General features: G+C 38.4%; 1 protein-coding gene across 2 annotated transcripts in view; it reads left to right on the top strand.

The window, feature by feature from the left end:
* Nucleotides 1-10,394, top strand: part of msra (methionine sulfoxide reductase A) — an 87,800-nt gene extending 77,406 nt beyond the window's left edge. For both annotated transcript variants that reach the window (XM_041249733.1, XM_041249735.1), the window contains exon 6: nucleotides 10,163-10,394. In XM_041249733.1, coding sequence (XP_041105667.1) covers nucleotides 10,163-10,327 — 165 coding nt within the window. In that variant the 3' untranslated portion in view covers nucleotides 10,328-10,394. The remainder of the gene's footprint in view (nucleotides 1-10,162) is intronic.
* The last annotated feature ends 9,257 nt before the right edge of the window (nucleotides 10,395-19,651 follow it).

Here is a 19,651-nt window from a genome sequence, read left to right as displayed (position 1 = left end):
CAGACCCCGATTATTGTTTAGGGTAGAGAGGGAACGCATGAGCGTAGGACGGAGACCCGGGCCGTACTAGCAGCGGCGGTCAGGGTGAATGCTGCAGAGTGCAGCACCTTTGTTTTGTAGTTTTATTACTGTTTTTTATTTTCCCTTTTTCTTTCGCCTTTTGTCCTTTATGATTTATTATTTCCAGAGCACATGTGAGTGCACCTGCAGTAGACTGTTTACCGGGACTTATATAACCGTGGTCTTGTTTACCGTTGCCGGTACGCAAGCCACGGACAATCGCGCCCTCTGCGGGCTGAAATAAATCAGTGCGCCTGAGCGGCATTACAATTAAAAGTTCTGTCTCCATGTCAGTGAATTGCCCACCACCCTTCCACATGCCCGATATCTTGTCCACCTGTTTATATTCAACATAATCCAACAATTGTAACACACAGTGCTTTGAAGTTCACATAAGCAAGGATTCAAGCTCATAGGACAAGGGTTTCCTTCTTAAATGGATATAACCCCAGCCCACAACACATATACGGTACTTTCTGCAAATGAAAAGAGTGTGGATCGAGAGCATTGTCATTACCAAATCCTCTTAACTGGCTAAAAACGTGCAATCAAACATATTGGCTGTTGCAGTTTATTGTGCACAGTACTTCTTTTGGTCATGAAACCAGATTCCTCACAAAATATGGATAAGCATTATAGTCCTTGTCTATGCAAAAACAAAGTTATTAAATAATGACTTTCCAAAATCCCAATACATTTTCTTAGAATTCTCAGTGCGTCTGTCAACTGTGGACTGTGGCCCTGTGGCAAAGTGGTTTGTAGTGCTCCGGTGTATAGGTGAGTTGAGGTGCTCCAACAAAGGACAAACACAAAGTCTACCGGTCAGGTTTCTTTTAATGCCCTTTTTAAACCGGGTTTCAAATAATAAAGCTGGCTCTACCCAACAATGGGTATTGCCAGTGAAAACTGGACCCAAAATAATAAAGCTGGTTCTACCCAGCAATGGGTATTACCAGCTACAAAACAAAGGGGTTGCAGTTCCGAAATAATAAACACAAAAACATGTCTCCAAACTGGGTGCTCTGGTGCAGGTGCGGTGCTCTGAGTGCTGGTGCTCGTGTGCGTTCAGGTCCGGGCTTCTTGCTGCAGCTCCAGCTTCGTATCAGCCGTCTGGCAAAACAAACACAACACTCCTCAATGAACCCACACTTCATTCAAGATTCCGTCCTTGTCTCCTCCCATTAACCACAACAAAGGAGATGATTACGGCGTCACGTCCCCCTAAAGTACCCTAAGCCCCGCCCCCTCCGATAGCTAGTTCAATCACGTCTCCTCCAATTCATGACTGAAACTTCGCTCACCGTACTAGGGCGATGACTCCAGGTACCGTAACGCCGCCCTCTTCCTGAATGGCCGGCTCCCGACTGTCCCTGGGATGAACTGCCCAACCATTCAGTAGGAAGCCCGCAGCTCCTGTTGTACAGTGCCCTCACTGGTCGAGAGGGAGATTTTTGATTCGGATTCATTCGCTCTCCGTCACAGGCCCATTCTGAAATTTCCATATTAAAGCCAGAGATTGGCAACCAAGAAAACAAAAACACAACAAAGAGCACAGATATAAACCATGTGAAGACAACCCAGCACCTGGAATTGCCTATTCATTTTTAGGATTTTCAATATATTATACATGTCCCTTAGTACCAAGAACATTTAAAGAGAATCATTAGTCTAACCAAAATTATTAAAAAACATTTTGAATCAATAAAAGAACAAGAAAACAACAATGATTAATTTGAAATGATATAATTTGCTACGCGAATTAAGAACCCATCAGTGAATGGATTGTAACTACAGTCATATGTTGATAATGACAGACTTCTATATTGGGGGGGGAGGGGGTGCAGGTTGTACAATGACTGTCGTGGGACTGCAGGTTTTAATGTAAATTTGCAAGTCTGATCTGCAAAATGTGGGCCGCTTGGGTGGTCTACTTCATCGTGTCACATATGTCATGGGGTGGTCTGCTTCATCGTGTCACCTATGTCGTAGGGTGGTCTTCTTCATCGTGTCACCTGTGCCCCCCATACAAAACCTATATCTACTTCCCCTGTTCAAGCTATGGAATGCGAACAGAGTTGTTTGCCTTTAAAAGAGTTTGGCCTTCAGGGTAAGACTGATTTGGTGCTACCTAGCTTTGTATCCAACAGATGCCTCTGACAGGTGCTTGCTCACTTCACAGCAGATGGTCAGTGCAACGAGGTAGCTGGCTGGTTCCTTCACAGAACAGGTTTTCTTTTCACACATCTCCAGCCACACACAGGCTAGAGTTTTAGAACACAGACTTCTTTTTTTAAGTCAACGTTTATAGTTTACAGTAACTGGGGCTTGTAATTAGCAGCCATTGCTAGAATGGTTGCTGTACATTATGGGTAGGATTTTCAAAAATACTGTGTTATTGTATCGAACTTGTGGTACAGTAACGACAGCTTTAGTAGCAAGTGATTTTCAAATGAAATTTGTAATTAAATGAATCTGTTACTGCTTTGAAATTGAGTCGATGAGGTTGTTAATGAACGGTCATGTACATCACTTCCTTTCTCATCGACTAGATAAGGGGAACTCATTAATCAAAATGCATGTTAACAAGGTCAAGAAAAATGAATGGAAGCTTAATTCGCTGTTATGGAAACAGTGTACAGGGAAACAACTTTCCCACCTGTGAGCAGCAGCCAAATGGAAATAAAAAATAATGGGAATATCAATTTTGTGTATAATTTCTAAACTTAATTTAAAATATTAAAGTATTTTGTCATCCTGAAAGTACATTTATATAGAACCCTTCACATATAAGTGTTGATTTACGATAATCTGGCCTGTGGTGTAAATCGAACGACACAGATTTTAAAATAAAATTAAAAAATAACTAAATCCAACTAGTCATTTACCCTCATCGGGGGATATTTTACCACAGCTTATTATATACAATTCTTTTTTTTGGATGGGACGAAGGGCGTGGTAGACTTGTCAGCTCATGAAGTGTAGGCTTACTTCTGTATGCATTTTAGTATGTATGATTGTAGGCTATATGTAAATACATTTGTGTTTGTAGTTGTTCGTTGTTACATGTATACCATGTATGTAACATTTTAGCAACACAACAATTGTTCCATAAGGTTACAAATGGTTAAAACAAGTGAATAAGTCTCATTCATAACCACAAGTATAGAAAAGACAAAAAATAGTTTTGTAACTACAAATATTGAATTATCTTGGTATTATTATAATACTTGCCTACTAATATGCCATCTAATGTATTGGGTCTCTGAAATGATTAAACACAGCGGATTGTATCAAAATGTAAGAGTCAGGACAGGATCAGGGAAATTTGTACATACGTTCCAGATGTTATAGGATGTATATGCATGGAGCTTCAGGGATTTGAGCACAACGTGTGTGCAATTGATGGCTCCCATTACTCTGGGAAATCCAGCAATGTCATAAAACTTTGCAGCTGCTCCTGATTAAAAGGGATACTGATATAATCATTAACCCTTTTTATCAAGTCACCCGAGACCCACTAAAATGATCCAGACACAGAAGGACAATGCTGTCAAGCCAACACCTTCATATGCAACATTACACAAGCCCTTTTTTGTAGGCAATTCAAGGTCCTCCTGCAGAGTCTGACAGAGATTGACAATAGCAGCCCTATACAGATGTGATTGGGTTTAGACTGTGATCTTGTAAATATAAAAAATTAACCCAGGGCCTCTCTGTATCGTTGGCTCCACAGCCAGGGTCTGCACTCAAGCTCTAAAACTAAATTTGCTGTAACTGCTGTCACTCCCAGCAAATCCATACTGTAGTTTGTTTATTTAATTATTTTTAACACCAAAGAACTTAAATATTGTTTCAAGGTGAGTTATATACTTTTTCGTTATTTAAAACCGCCCTTATCCAAGTGGGAATTAATGCCTGATAAGTTATGATAATTACACTGATTTCCTTTTAATTTCCAACGCAAACAAAATAAATAGCCGCAAGAAGCCCTGCTCGTTAAGATATTAACATTATTTTGTAAATCAATATAATTTCACAAATAACATTAGCATGAATATTTAATAACAAAATAGGCATAATGGCCGCTTGAAAATGCCAAATTCAGTGCTACATACCAATCTCTTGATTAACACTGGAGTCACTGTATCATTTACGACCGTTTGATTGTCCTGCCCAGTGTGTGAAAATCATGAAATCGGCTTTGAAATTAATAAATTAATGAGTAGTATGTATATGTATATATGTGTATATGTATATATATATATATATATATATATATATATATATATATATATATATATATATATATGTGTGTGTGTGTGTGTGTGTGTGTGTGTGTGTGTGTATATATATGTATATATATATATATATATATATATATATATATATAAAATGGGTATTTTGAATACTCTATCCTGATTGGTCAAAACAGGTCACATGTCACATGATATTACAGCATGTCATCATGGGTCGGCACTTTTCAAAAACGGGCAAATTACTGGCAGATATCCATACACCTAGAATTTAAAAACAAAAATGGCAGACATATTGGAATTTATCACAATAAACTTGACCGACGAGATTTATGTAAATGTTGAACTTTCAGGAAACCGAAGTGTGCATGAGATATTGAATGAATTTGAATCAGACACCAATGATTAATTAAAATAATGAAAAAAGCAAAAGTATACAAATAAATTCAAAACTTCTCATTCTGATCGCTCTGCTGCTTCTCCCTGAATTACAGCATTTCCCCATTCCCCCTAGTTTAAAAAATATCTCTTAAACGTTCAGCTTTGGGTCCCCCTTAAAAGACTCTTTGGGGTTAAAAGATGTTTTGTTGTCATTGCTCCCGCTGTCCGTTCTTCGGTCTGCCTGCCTGCTGCCACCAGACCCACCCCCTGCGCAGCTGTGTGATCTGATGCTGAACATTTCATCCTGACAGTTCCTGCCATACCTTTTAATTGTGTCCAGGTATGATGGCATCATGTCTTCTGCTATTCCCTGCATTGTTTTAAATTGTTTCTTAACACTGGCTCAGTAGTTCTCCACGTTGCCAAGGTGTAAATTGCAAAGTCAGTTTGGTAAGTGACAGGGTATTCCATGCAAATAACGTCTTTCACCACTGTGAAACTGTAGCACAAATCTGGTATGGATACCTCCTGTTATTAACCCGATAACAAAGGATGATAAAAGAAAAAAAAAACACATTCTCACCTGATACTATTGCAGGTCTTGTGAGTAAGGGTCTGCGTGATTTAAAGGCAGTCTTATTTGTGCTGAGTGATTTAAAGTCAGACTCATTTGTGCTGTGTCATGATGAAAATGGCAGTAATACTGTAGCAATCTCAGTTCCGGCAGGAGCGTATAACGGGATTATGTCTTTGTATGTGATTATGTCACCTACCATCCCTGCTGCTGCTTTCCCCCGTGCATGTTACACTCTCCCCTGCTAGCCTCAAGTCCTCCTCGAGTGTGTGCTGGGCTACCTGCGTCCACTTCTGACACCGATGTAGCGATCTCGGTTCCCGCAGGCAAGCACATCACACAGGGCGAGGCAATCCACACACAGGCGGAGGGCGGGCACTAATCCGGGACCTCTCGCACTAAAGCATAGCGCCGATACCGTTGTACAAAAGAGACGGCGCTTTTGCATGGAGCATATATTGGGCTTATGTCTTTCTATGTGATTACGTCACCCACCAGCCCTGCTGCTGCCTTCCCCCGTGCACGTTACAATATTTTACTTTAAAATGTAATGAATAAACCAAGAATTACAAGGTGTAACTAATCAAGACTGCACTTTCAATGGCAATGTTCAATTCAGCATCTGAAATTATTTTTTAATTAATGCAATGTTTTTATGTTTTAAGGGACTGTTTTTTCTAAGATCTAGCAGAGGTGGAAGGATATTTAATAAAAAATTACGAATTCATTTTTTTTATTTTTATTGTAATGTTGTTTGATCGGCTTCGCCTCGTGACTTATAAAGCACCTGGGTGTGTGGATATTAGGAATTTGTGTTTCTTAAGCATAGGCTTTACCACAGTTACCTTAAGGGATGAGGGAACTATACCAGAATTTGTAAAATGTGGGTATCAATAGCACTAGAAACATCTTTTAAAAGTGTTGTAGGAATAGGATCAACACAGCATGTGGTAGCTCTCATATGCTGAACTAGTGCTGCCAGTCCTTGTAAATTAATCAAAGAAAAAGCCTATGTAGTAGCCTTAACAGTTCTAATTGGTATAATCTGATTTCTGATTTCCAGTATTTTATTTTTTTAAAAGTTTAAAAAGTAATTGCTGCTAAGAGAGGAGCCAATGTCAATGGTGGGACTATTAAGGGGGGGGGATTAATTAATTTGTCTGGGGTAGCAAAAACAAATCCAGTATTATTTGTATTTGTTTTAATCACATTTGAATAATATGATGATCTAGCCAACACCAGAGCCTTCCTATAATTAACCAGATGGCCCTTCCATGCAATGTAATGAACATGCAATTGAGATTCCGTCCCTCTCCATTCTAATTTACGAACCTCATATTTCAGTTCAAGAGTTATATAATTAAACCATGGTGTTTTTTTTTAAAGACACTGGTGCTACAGTATCTAAGGTACCAGTCAAGGAGGTGTCGTAGGTATCTTAGTCAGGGAGTGGCAGAGAGCTCACTAGATCAGAAATATTTACAGCAGTTGAAGAATTAATTACCTGAGTTTTAATTGTATGGTTCACAATCTTTGTAGATACTGGCGTAACAGAAATAGTGAGATCTATTATCACATTATCCATTACGACATTATTAACAGCTAAACCACGAGAAATTACCAGATCTAAAGTATGGCTACGATTATGCGTACGACCTTTTACATGCAAGATATAATCCAGTAGCCTCAGAAGTTCCACTGCCCAGTTAAAATTGCCCAATAAAACAGTCCTGTCTTACTTGACTGTCAATATAGATAGCAGATCCCCAAATAATGGCTTTGACTTAGGTGGACGATAAATACTTATAATATGAACAGGCAATGGGCTATTGAATGTTAATGTTAAAACTTAAAAAGACGAAAAACCTTCAACAATTTCCTGTTTGATTCTAAATTCACTGCTGAAAACAATAGCAAGTCCACCTCTCGGCCAAGTAGAGCGAGCTTTCTGGAAAAAAGAATAGTTAGGTGGAGAAGCATCAATCAGGGAAACTTTTCTGTTAAAGAGAGAATATCAATGTTGTAATCCTGAATAAAATCACAAATTAACTGAGTCTTATTAGACGTAGCTTGGTCCAATCCAGAGCATGGGATTGAGCAGGTATAATAGGAATTTGACTAAGGTTACTGTTGCACACCCTTCTGTGATTATTCAGCGGGTGGCGGGGATGACAGGATAGTTTAATCTCAATTGTAAATACCTCTTTAGATTCCCTCCCCATCCCAGTATCTAGTTTGTTTTCTATAGTACACAGGTTATTTATGTTTTGAAAGAAAGGCTTTTAAATCTTTTTTGCTTTTGTTCAACGTGTGATTCTTCCAGTTGTCAGAGCACATCTACTACAAAGTAGGACTTTTGTCTCTGTAAAATGCAAGTGACTTACAGTGCCGAGAAAAAGTTTATGAACCCCTTAGGATTTTCACATATTTCAAACCTAAAATGTTATTAGATTTTAATCTAAGTCCTAATAATAGACAAAGATAACCTGATTAATCAAATGACACAAAATGTACACAAAATATGATACTTTTTCAACACAATGTAAATGCCAAACGTGAGATCAACATCATCTGAAATGGGCAACGCATCCGACATGACCCGACACCGGTGTACCTCGCCGTGACTCTTGACAGAACGTTAACCTACCATGATGACCTGAAAAAAATGGCAGCAAAGGTCAGTACCAGAAACAATCTACTCTGTAAACTGGCTGGTTCAAGCTGGGGTGCCAGTGCCCAGACACTGAAAACATCAGCACTTGCTCTGTGTTATTCCTCAGCCAAGTATTGTGCTCCGGTCTGGGCGCGTTCATCCCACACAAAGCTAATTGACGTGCAGCTAAATACCACCATGCGCACAATTTCAGGGACTCTACGTCCTACTCCATTTCCATGGCTGCCGGTACTTAGCAACATTCCACCTCTGCATCTTCGTCGTCAGGAAGTGACAGCAAAACTGCTGGTGAAAGTACAGGCAAATAACACCCTGCCACTTAACGAGGACATCTCCTCTCACCCTGAAGTTCGTTTGTCATCCAGGAGACCCATCTGGCTAGATTTACCGCCTCTGGAAATAACATCTAATTTGGCATGGAGTGTCGAGTGGTCCACAACTGACATTGTTAACCATTCCCTCGTAGCTGAGCCATTTGTCTGTCCCCCTGGCTTCAATCTGCCCAGACGTTTGTGGACTTCGCTGAACCGCTTCAGGACAGGGCAGGGTCAATGTGCTGCCAACCTTGTTCACTGGGTTCAAGCCGCCGACCCTTCCTGCAGCTGTGGAGCCCGACAAACCATGTCACACATCGTCGACGACTGCCCACTGACCTAGTTCCCCGATGGACTGCCGGCTTTGCACCTTGCTGATGATGATGCCGTTCAATGGCTTGGCACGACACGCATACGATAGAAGATAAAAAACATTTATTTATCCACAAATGATTCAACATTCATATCCATGTGTGAAAAAGTATGTGAACGTTTAGATTCAGTAACTGGTTGCACCCAGCAGTAATGACTTCAAATAAGCATTTCCAGTAACTGTTCATCAGTCTCACACATCAGTTTTGAGGAATTTTGGCCAATTCCTCCTTACAGAACTGCTTCAACTCAGTGACATTTGAGGGCTTCCTTCCATGGACAGCTCACTTGAGGTCCTGCCACAACATTTCGATGGGGTTTAGGTCTGGACTTTGACTAGGCCATTCTAAAACGTGGAATTTCTTCTTCTGTAGCCATTCTTTTGTAAATCTGCTTGTATGTTTACAATCATTGTCTTGCTACATGACCCACTTCAAGTTCAGCTTCGGATGGCCTGACATTGTCCTCTAGATACAATACAGAATTCATGCTTGTGTCAATGATAGCAAGCTGTCCAGGTCCTGAGGCAGCAAAGCAGCCCCAAACCATCACACTCCCATCACCGTGCTTGACAGTTGGGATGAGTTTCTTCTGTTTGTACGTGTTTGGTTTTCGCCAAGCATAACGTTTCTCATTGAGGCCAAAAAGTTCTACCTTTGACTCGTCTGGCCAGAGAACATTGTTCCAGAAGTCTTGTGGATTTTCTATCTGAAATGTGGCGAACTTCAGACAGGCAGCAATTTTCTTTTTAGAGAGCAGTGGTTTCCGCCTGGCTATCCTTCCATGAACACCATTCTTGTTCAGTCTTTTGCTGATAGTTGAGTCATGAACACTCACATTAGCCAAGGCGAGAGTGGCCTGCAGATCCTCCATGTTACTCTGGAGTTCTTTGTGACTTCCTTGATCATTTTCCAGTTTGTTCTTGGAGAGATTTTGGTAGGACGACCGCTCCTGGATAGAGTGACTGTGGTCTTGAACTTTCTCCATTTCTGTTGGGCAGTGGATTGTTGGAGCCCCAAATCCTTAGAAATGGTTTTGTAACCCTTTCTAGACTGATGAGCATTAATAACTGTTTTTCTGAGGTCCTCGGAGATTTGCTCGTGGCATGACGTGTTTCCACATACCTGTATGTTGAAGATCAAACTCACAAAGTTTCTGATTTTTATATAGAGTGGGGCCTCCCAAACTCACCCCTGAAGATCTACCTAATTATTTAAACACCTGATTCTAATTATCCCCTTAATTGAGCTGATAAAACCAGGGGTTCACTTACTTTTTCACATACCCTGAATCTTAATTACTCATTGTTTGTCTAATTCATACATCTTTTTTTGTTTCAAAAGACATGGAATTTGTTAATATAAATCCTATTGGATATTTAAGAAAAGACTGGTTTTGATTTAAGAAGGCTATCATGGTAAAACTATGGAATTTCCATAATTGTCATTGGGGTTCACAAACAATTTCTCGGCACTGTATTTTAAATAACTACTAGCATTGTTAGCATTGTGTTTCTGTTTGCATACTTTCACAGGTGCTGACTGAGAATGAACATGGTGAAATCAGCACAGAAATCCGAGAAGCCCAGGAGTTTTATTACGCTGAAGATTACCATCAGCAGTACCTGAGCAAGAACCCAAGTGGCTACTGTGGGCTCAGTGGCACAGGGGTGTCCTGCCCCATCGGGCTTCCGAAATAGCAGCCTGCCTTTGCTGTGACAAGGACGCAAGAGCAGCAGGTGGAACAATGTGGCCTTGAAGTTAACCGGACAGAATAGCACTGGAATCCTTTTATTTTTTTTTTGTCAATAATGGAAACTATTAATTGTTATCATGAAAGCCTTAGAAATTGTTATTTTATAATAAATGGCTGGGTCCAAGCTAGAATGATTGAACGTGGTAACCACTAGGGGTGTGCTGATACTTGCACTTGCAATTGCCTTTAAAAGTTTTTATTGGCAGGTATTACATAAATTCATTCATTAATATGTTGATTTCAGAACAAGAAAGTAAAAATATTGTTAGTTTAACCCTTCTGCTCTTGTGAACATTTGACCTGTTTGAAGTCTGACTGGCATAACGTGACTCTCGGGTTGTGTATCAGGACAAATATACATGAAAGCATGCTATATTATACCTTTCAGTTGAGAACTCTAAGATGAAATATAACCTACCTAGTTTGAATGTGAAAAATATGGTTTCAAATGTTACTCGAAAATTAATTTTTCTTTAGAAATGCCTCAATACAATTTAATGATCTCCTACCTAAAAACAGTATCAGTGGTAGCCACAACTTTCAGGAAGTAGGATCAGAAAGAATTGTATAAATACTGTGTCTGGTTTTCATTGTACACCAGATTGTTTGACTGGTGCGTAATGTGAAGAAGATCGCCATCAGATAGATCTGTCAACTCATCAACACCTGTAAAAAATATATTTTTTCTTTCGGGTCGGTAAGCATTCTAGGTTATGTAAAGCAATTTCGTATGCTCTCTGGTAATGCTGCATTTTAAAATTATATTGTATACAGTAATCAAAACCAAAACCTAAGATACTGAAATGCTGCACCCCATAATAAAAGGTATCTCTATTAGCCTAGGGCTTTAGTGAAATGCATTTTGATTGGAGAGCCATACCTGAAGTTTATCTTGTGAATATTTCACTATAGTTAATATTTTGTTAATTTATTTTTGCATTTATAAATATTTTGGACGATTTAGTGGGAATTCTGATAAGTCTGTACTTGTGATTGCTGAATCTCCTGACAATAAATAAATAAATAAATAAAACTCACTCGTCTAGTTCTCTGTCTATCTAACTTTACTTTCATTTTGAAACCATCCCTGATTGGAGCCTTTGGAGATGTCCGTCATTTGGTAAGCAACCAATGGTTGTTTAAAAAGGCTTAAAATGGGTGTCTAATGTCACCATTACATCATCGTTCATATATGAACAATTTCTAATGGTGCCGCAGCAGAAGAGTTAAAGAGGCTGTAAATTTAATGTGGAGGCTCAATTGTAAAGGTAAGGGAAGGACAGCATTTCTTGTTTAGTTATCAACACATTAATTAATGGATGGATTTAGTTAATACCTGCTGATAGGTACTTCTTAAAGGCAATTACGAGAACGAGTATCAGCACACCCCTAGTAACCACTGAATTTGAGTTAAGTGTAAAACTAAATGTGAATGGGTTGGATTGCATTAGTAAGATCACTAAAAGTGCTACAGATATTTATTTAATAATATAATTATTGCTGTAATTTCTCTATTTGTTTCCCTCAAAAGCATATTATGTATAAATTATGGACCACTGTATACACTGTCAAAGTAATAACAATAAAAAAAAAAACTTTAAATATTGTCTCTTTCTAAAACAATACATTTCAAAATTGTGCTCAAATTAATTGGTATGCAAGTCCAATGCAACATTATTCACTACAACTTTTGCGTTGAGATATAGCAAAATCAAACTATTAATTAATGTTACAAAACAAATAACAAACACCTTAGGCATACTTAGAGCTGTCAGATCTTTCACAAAAAATATTGCACATGGAACAGGTTACAATTCGATAGCAGCTGTCTGTTGTGGGGAATTGAAGACTTAAATCAAGAAAAACTACTTTTACTGTTGTGGAATTTATAGTATTGGCCCCCAAGAACTTCATATAATAGTTGCTCATAGGCCTTCCTCACATTTGATTTTCAACCAGTGCTCTGGTCCAGTGTTATTTTTCTTTAAGAGTGGATCCTAAAAAAAGACAAAAATCTGATTGCTAAAGTAGTACTTGCTCTACCAAACAATCCAAAAAACACATGTCTTTACTGTGACAACTCTGCACAGTGACAGTAATTCAAGACAGTGAAGGGGGATCAGAGTTTATGATGTCCAGTGTTACCTGCTGTTTGTATCACAAGCAGTTACAAAAATCAAAAAACAAACTGGAGGTAATCAAACATTTACTGAAACATAAAACAGAAATTTTACTGAAAATGATCAAAACAATTCCTGGCCCAGAGCTTAGAGAGCAGCCAGGCAGCTGAAAAACAAACCTGCTGGCAGCATTAATCCCTTCAGCTGGCCCTTCCTCCTGTCTGACCAGGTGGCTCTTGTACTCTCTGCAGTTGATGCAGTCAGTATAAATCTGCCTCCATGGAAATCTGGCTTACAGGATTGGGAGTTGGCATCACAGTGACAGTAAAGGCAATTTCACATTCACTGTTTTCACATACAACAAAACGCATACAAGCTGAGCTGCATGCAACAGTTATAGGAAAACTATGTTGAGCTGTTAGAGGCACAGCTGAGTGGGCTCTACTTTGGATCTAAATAACACTGCATTTACGGGTCTACAAAATATCTGTTCTTCATGTCAAGTGATAGTGTCTACACAGATCAAATAATTGCCATTATATTATATTCATGACAGCGTACAGTGTACTATTTTAATTACAGTGGTGTTCCTCCAAAGATAGTTGTCCTCAAACCAGGATTTATGTAAGTCGTTCCTCCTTCTTGAACCGCAGATATCAGCGGCCTTGCCCATGATAATGGGAAGATGAGCATCAGGTTTTTATTCACCCGATAGCTCTCAGACATCAGTGGTACGAGTCATCCAAAAAAATTAAAGCTACCCAGAAAAAAAAGACAGATAGCAGCCATATTTCTGAACACTTGGGTAACGCTTCATTTTAAATGCCCAAATAACGTAATTACTTATTTACTACTTACTAACTGCAGTGGAATTCGCATGAAGACATGCTCATCATCGTCACCACACAAGCCCTTACCTGAAGCAATGCGATGTATGTTCAAACTGTCACTTGCTACCAATCACTGCACTGAGTTACTAGTTCGATTGACTAGTTTCAGTATTAGGGGTAAGCAGGCTAAGCAAAACTTCCTTCCAAAACATACTGAATGAATTATGGAACTCCTTGTTCAGAGTTGCTGGATTTGTACAGGTTCTGCTGGTACTGCATTGCAGTAAGAAACACCTTTCATTTTAGCATTAACAGCACTGTGGTTACATAGTTCAATTAAGCATTTTGTAATTACTGTGCTACTGCAGTGCAGTTACAATATAGTTAGAGACGCCTAATGTGAGGTGTTATCTTCATTTTATTTTTTAAAAAGTACTACAGTGCCCTCAAAAGTGACATTATTGATATATAAATGGCTACTTCCAATCCAATATAAATTCAGTAATCATGCAGGTTTTTGTTCTTTTGTAATTACAATATAATTGTTTGCATTTAAAATAAAACAATGCCCATTACATATTGTGTTATGCATCTTGTGCCAAACCTTTTATTGAAGTGTTGCCTTAAATGGCCTTCAATTAACTTTTCTTTTTAACTCATCAGTGGTAGTCACAACTCTCAGAAAGTAGGGTCAAAACTAATTGTATAAATACTGTGTGGTTTTCATTTTACACCAAATTGTTTGACTGCTACATAATGTGAAGTTTGCCATCAGATAAATCTGTCAACTCATCAACATCTTTAAAAAACAAACAAATCCTTTTTTTTTTGTTGTTTGCTTGGCGAGGCTTAATTTGGCTGGTAGTTTAGACACTGTATTCCTATCCATTATGAACGTTGTTCATCTTAAACACCTCCTTTAGAGCAATGAAATAAAAATCATCTGTCCTTTGGGCTGTGCTGCTGCCCACTACGGGTGAAAGTAGTGCTGTGGTACAGCTAAAAACAACAGCCTGCCATACCACAGGAGAGTGTTGGCAGTTTCACAGTGTGGGATTGGCATTTGTAGATCGATCATCTTCTTGTTTGCAGATACCATGTATGATTATTTTATTCTAACGTGTCTGCTTTTGTGCATGTTTGGTCAAGATTTGAATTAATGTCAGAATACATTTGTAGATGCTGCCATCTTGTGGAATCCATACAAATGGTGTCTATTGAAAGATTGATTTAATGGAATGGCTAAAACCTTGACCTTAACTGCTACAGTGCACCAATGCTATAAAAATAGAACTACAAATTTTCTCACAGGCTAGATGGTGACTTTTTGGGCTCTATATTCTTCTCAAACTCAGACAATGTATCATAGGTAAGGCAAGATACGACACCTGTTCTTCTTAGTTTTGAGCATTGCATTGCATTGCCTAGTGCCTTCATTAGGTCTGCAAACAGAACCCTTTGTCCACTGGATCGCATCACCATTCTCTTTAATGATAAAACGAGTGTGGTATTTGGAATAAACAACTGCTGAAAATGCTAAAGTGATCATACACACAAATCATTGTCTATTTTCTATTTAAATTATATTTCTTGACATACATGTTTTGTAAATCTGTGGATATTCATTATTAAGAATAATTTTCTGTATCGAATGGGTCTTTTCGTGTTCTTTATATACGAAACCATGATGTCACTGCATATTGTAATGTAATTTATTTCCACTTATAGCAATAGGTTGCAGTGACATCATTGCTTGATATTACTGTGTCCACGCAATTCAAATGTTTAAAAATCTTATGTCAGCCTTCTCTAGTTAAAAATGTGACACCATGTGCATCCATTAGATTCCATTCCCAGGAAGAGGAACAAAATATTTAATAAGCCTAAGATAAACCAAGCTGAAGAAAATGATTCTAGATGTTAAACTAATAATATTGTCCAGCATAATCACACAAGTTATTTTTTTATTTAATTTCTAATAATGTTTCCTTTTCCTAAATGTAAACAGGTATCAGTAAAATGTTAAACATGTTACCAGCGTAGAGCTTGTACTTTGATATAAATTAGGGAGTTTCAGTTATAATTCCACACTGGTACGAGTGCTTGTGGCAAGATAAAGATTTCAAGATGAACCTTACAATGCTGTGGTGCAGACAAGATAATCTATTATTAGATATTGTAGTCTAATAATCCACATTTCTCCAAGGTTCCTGTGTTTGTGTTGCGGTATGTGGAAAAGGCACATTTTTAATGTGGCCACTTGTTTGAATCTTGCTCTCTGCACAATCACCCCAAGGCCCCTGTCTCGTGGTGTTAAGGCTTCACCACAACCATGTCAAGGAGCAGAATCTTCACGTGACCTAGGAACTGGGCCTTTTTCATGTTTATGGAAACATAAAACACATCTGTCTCACAACCAAGCCAACCATGCAGTAATAGTACATAGAATCAGTGGGATATCATATGGCTAACTGTGGCTAACTGAACCCTCCATGCTTCCAAATAACATTCCATGGTCTCTGGTGAGGCACTTCTTCAACAAGGCTAAACCGTTTTTTTTTTTTTTTAGCTAGACAATCAAATGTTTTTTTTTTTTTTAATTTGTTTGTTTTTACCAACTGTATCCTATAGCCTTTTGTTTCAGCAAAAACAAAACTGCTGTAACATTTTTTTCATGCAGTTTATTTTCATGGGTATTTACATTATCATTTTGCTAGGATGTTATGGAAGGGTGGTGGACAATTCATTGACAGAGACAGAACTTTATTTGTAACACTGCTCAGGTGCACTGATTTATTTTTCCCGGCAGAGGGAGCCGTTGTCTGTGGCCTGAATACTGGCAACAGTAAACAGGACCACAGGGTTACCAATGCTGGTATACGGTCCAGTGCACATGCAAGTGCTCAAAAATAATAATAAAAAAGGTGAAAAAGGTGAAAAAACCCACAGTAATAAAACTACATAATAAAGGTGCTGCACTCGGCAGCGTTACCCCGACCGTCACTATCCGCATGGCCTGGGTCTCCATACTATGCTCACCCGTTCCCTTAACCTACTCATACTGTTCGGGGTTGTGCCCAAGTTGCCCATTTATTGTGCTCGTTCTTCTCTGGCCGTGCTCAGCCCGGCAGCAGAGCTTCCACCAGCTGGCCGTTTCATATTAAAGGGTCAGGCTGAGGGAGCACCAGAGCATTATGTTATAGGGTCAGTAATCCCCCATGGTCAGCCTCTCAGCCACTCAGACAGAGGTAAAACCAACACACCCTCTTCCCCACCTCTCCGTGTCACTGCCATGACTAACAGACGAATCTACGAGGCCGCTGCCCCCGTCCTGCATTACGATGCATGCACCAAACAGTCAGCACAGATCTCCCCTGTTACAGGTGGTTATATTATACATTTTTTCTTTCCTTTTGTTTTTTTTGTAGCAGAAAAGTTGTCTTGAGAGTTGATACCAACAAATGGAAGGGTGGTGGAACCAGACAGACATTCAGCAGAAGCTTTTCCACATGTAATAAAGTCAATATAATAAAAGTCAAGATAATAACATTGCTTTACTGAAGGTTAACCCACCAGTCCCTGTGGAAAATAATTTTAACAATGAAAACTATGAAGATTGTTGGGTTACTGGATGGGGGAAAACAGAAATGATCTAAAAATGTGTTTTATATATATATATATATATATATATATATATATATATATATATATATATATATATATATATATATATATATATATATATATATGTGACAACCAGGGGGCCTTACCACATGCAGGACCATCTTCACTCCATAAGCACAGGTAGGGTTATTCATTTACACAAAACCAAAACCTAACACCTAAAAGTTCAACCATCACTAAACAGTTTACCTGTACCCAAACACATACTTATTCAAATATTTGAATACCTTTCAGGTTGTCAGGTCTGTCCCCAACAGGCTTCCTTCAGGCCTTAACCTTAATACAGATACAGACCAACCATTTTGTTCTGTTTTAATATACCTGCCTCAGTTATGCAGTTAATTCAATTAATAAAACAATTAAACAAAACAGCAAGGGACAGGAATTAATTCCTTCCCTGCCAACCAAAACACATAACACCACATTATTTACAGGCAGGGTTCTTGCCCTGCCACAATATCTATGTCTATGTCATATATATATATATATATATATATATATATATATATATATATATATATATATATATGAACTTGTCATGACAGCTGAAATTGAAATGGTAGAAATGACAAATGACTGCTTCCTAGCGCAATTTGTCAAGGTACCAACTGGAGGGGGAGGTTAAGTCAAAAAGGAAGTTAGAAAGCCCATGAGAGAGATAAAAATGAACATTGCCAAGGGGGCTAAAACCAATTCCAAAAAGTTTTTCCAATAACAGCAAAAGAACATTCAAGGAGGAGGTAAAATGATACAAATGGCAACATCTTAGATGAAGAGAAAAAAATAACAAATATATTAAATGATTACTTTTCACAAGTTTTTTCAAAGGAGGATACAGACGATGTGCCCCACATGTCGACCTGCTTCTATGCAGTTTTAAAAAACTTTAGGATAACAGAGGCAGAGGTGTTAAAGGGACTAGGAGCTCTTAAAATAAACAAATCCCCTGGGCCAGATGAGATCCTCCCGATAGTACTCAAAGAAATTAAAACAGTTATTTATAAACCGCTAACTAGACAGCATTGTCAAAATACATTATAAAATACCATATGGTAGATATTGAATTTGAAGAAGGAATCTATGAAAAAGCTCTAAGAGTTTATATTGACTCAGAAATGTCTTCATGTAGACAATGTCTTCATCTAGGCCAACAAGATGCTCGGATATATAGTGAACTGTGTTGAATTTAAATCAAGGGAAGTCATGTTAAAACTGTACAATGCATTAATAAGACCTCATCTAGAATATTATGTTCAGTTCTGGTCACCTCGCCACAAAAAGGATATTGCTGCTCTAGAAAGAATGCAAAGTAGAGCGACCAGTCTTATCCCGGGTTTAAAAGGCATGTCATATGCAGACAGGCTAAAAGAACTGAATCTGTTCAGTCTTGAACAAAGAAGACTACAAGGCGTTCTGATTCAAGCATTCAAAATTCTAAAAGGTATACAGTGTCAACCCAAGGTACTTTTTTGACCTGGAAAAAGAAACAAGGACCAGGGGTCGCAAATGAAGATTACATAAGAACATGAGAAAGTTTACAAACGAGAGGAAGCCATTCGGCCCATCTTGCTCGTTTGGTTGTTAGTAGCTTATTGATCCCAGAATCTCATCAAGCAGCTTCTTGAAGGATCCCAGGGTGTTAGCCTCAACATTACTGGGGAGTTGATTAGATAAAGGGGCATACAGAACAATAAATAGGAGGCACTTTTTTACACAGAGAATCATGAGGGTCTGGAATCAACTCCCCAGTAATGTTGTTGAAGCTGACACCCTGGGATCCTTCAAGAAGCTGCTTGATGAGATTCTGGGATCAATAAGCTACTAACAAACAAATGAGCAAGATGGGCCGAATGGCCTCCTCTTGTTTGTAAACTTTCTTGTGTTCTTGGGTTCTTAACTACTAACACAAAATGAACGATTGTTCTAAATGTATTAAAAGCTAGAATAAGTGTAAAATAAGTGTGCCCCTATATATTAATTTTTTTGAAAAGATGATACTTTTATTTATTTTCAATAGATGATGGGAAATCTCTGTGGTATGTTTTTTGTTTTAAAACAAAATCACCAACCAAACGTATTGGGTTCTTCTTAAGATTCCAGAAAGAAGAAAAAAATTTACTCACACAAGCACCCAGATAGAGCAACTAGTGAAATTAGCATGAGGATTGCTTTAAATGCATATTTAATGTTTTAAGAGGACCTGAAAATGAAAGATGCTATACTCTAGGATTGGTCACCTTTTACAATAGTACTGCTAATTTGTTTAAAGAAGGTTAGGTTTAAATTATTAGGAACATTTTAATTAACCACCTTCAAATTCATATTGCTGCAATTCACGAGATGTGATTTAGACGAACATGCTATTAGGCGTGTCAGATTGTTTTATCATATTAAGTGGCATACTGTAACACTAATAGGACATAGGGTGTCTTTATATGGATAGGGCACACTGATGAATAGCGTCTATGCTTAGGGTTGATCTTTATTCAGTCTTGTTTTACAGGCCGTTTTATCTTTTTTTGAGAAGCACTTTGAGATGGCTGTGGGGGATGGAGGGGGGTGAGGATGGGATGCCAGAATCACCATTGAGCCCTTTTGAGGTGTTGTGGGGTAGTCGATGAAACACTGAGGATG

Source organism: Polyodon spathula, chromosome 5 (genome assembly GCF_017654505.1).
Source record: "Polyodon spathula isolate WHYD16114869_AA chromosome 5, ASM1765450v1, whole genome shotgun sequence".
In the NCBI taxonomy this organism is placed as follows: Eukaryota; Metazoa; Chordata; class Actinopteri; order Acipenseriformes; family Polyodontidae; genus Polyodon; species Polyodon spathula.
This window is presented reverse-complemented; position numbering and strand designations above follow the sequence as displayed.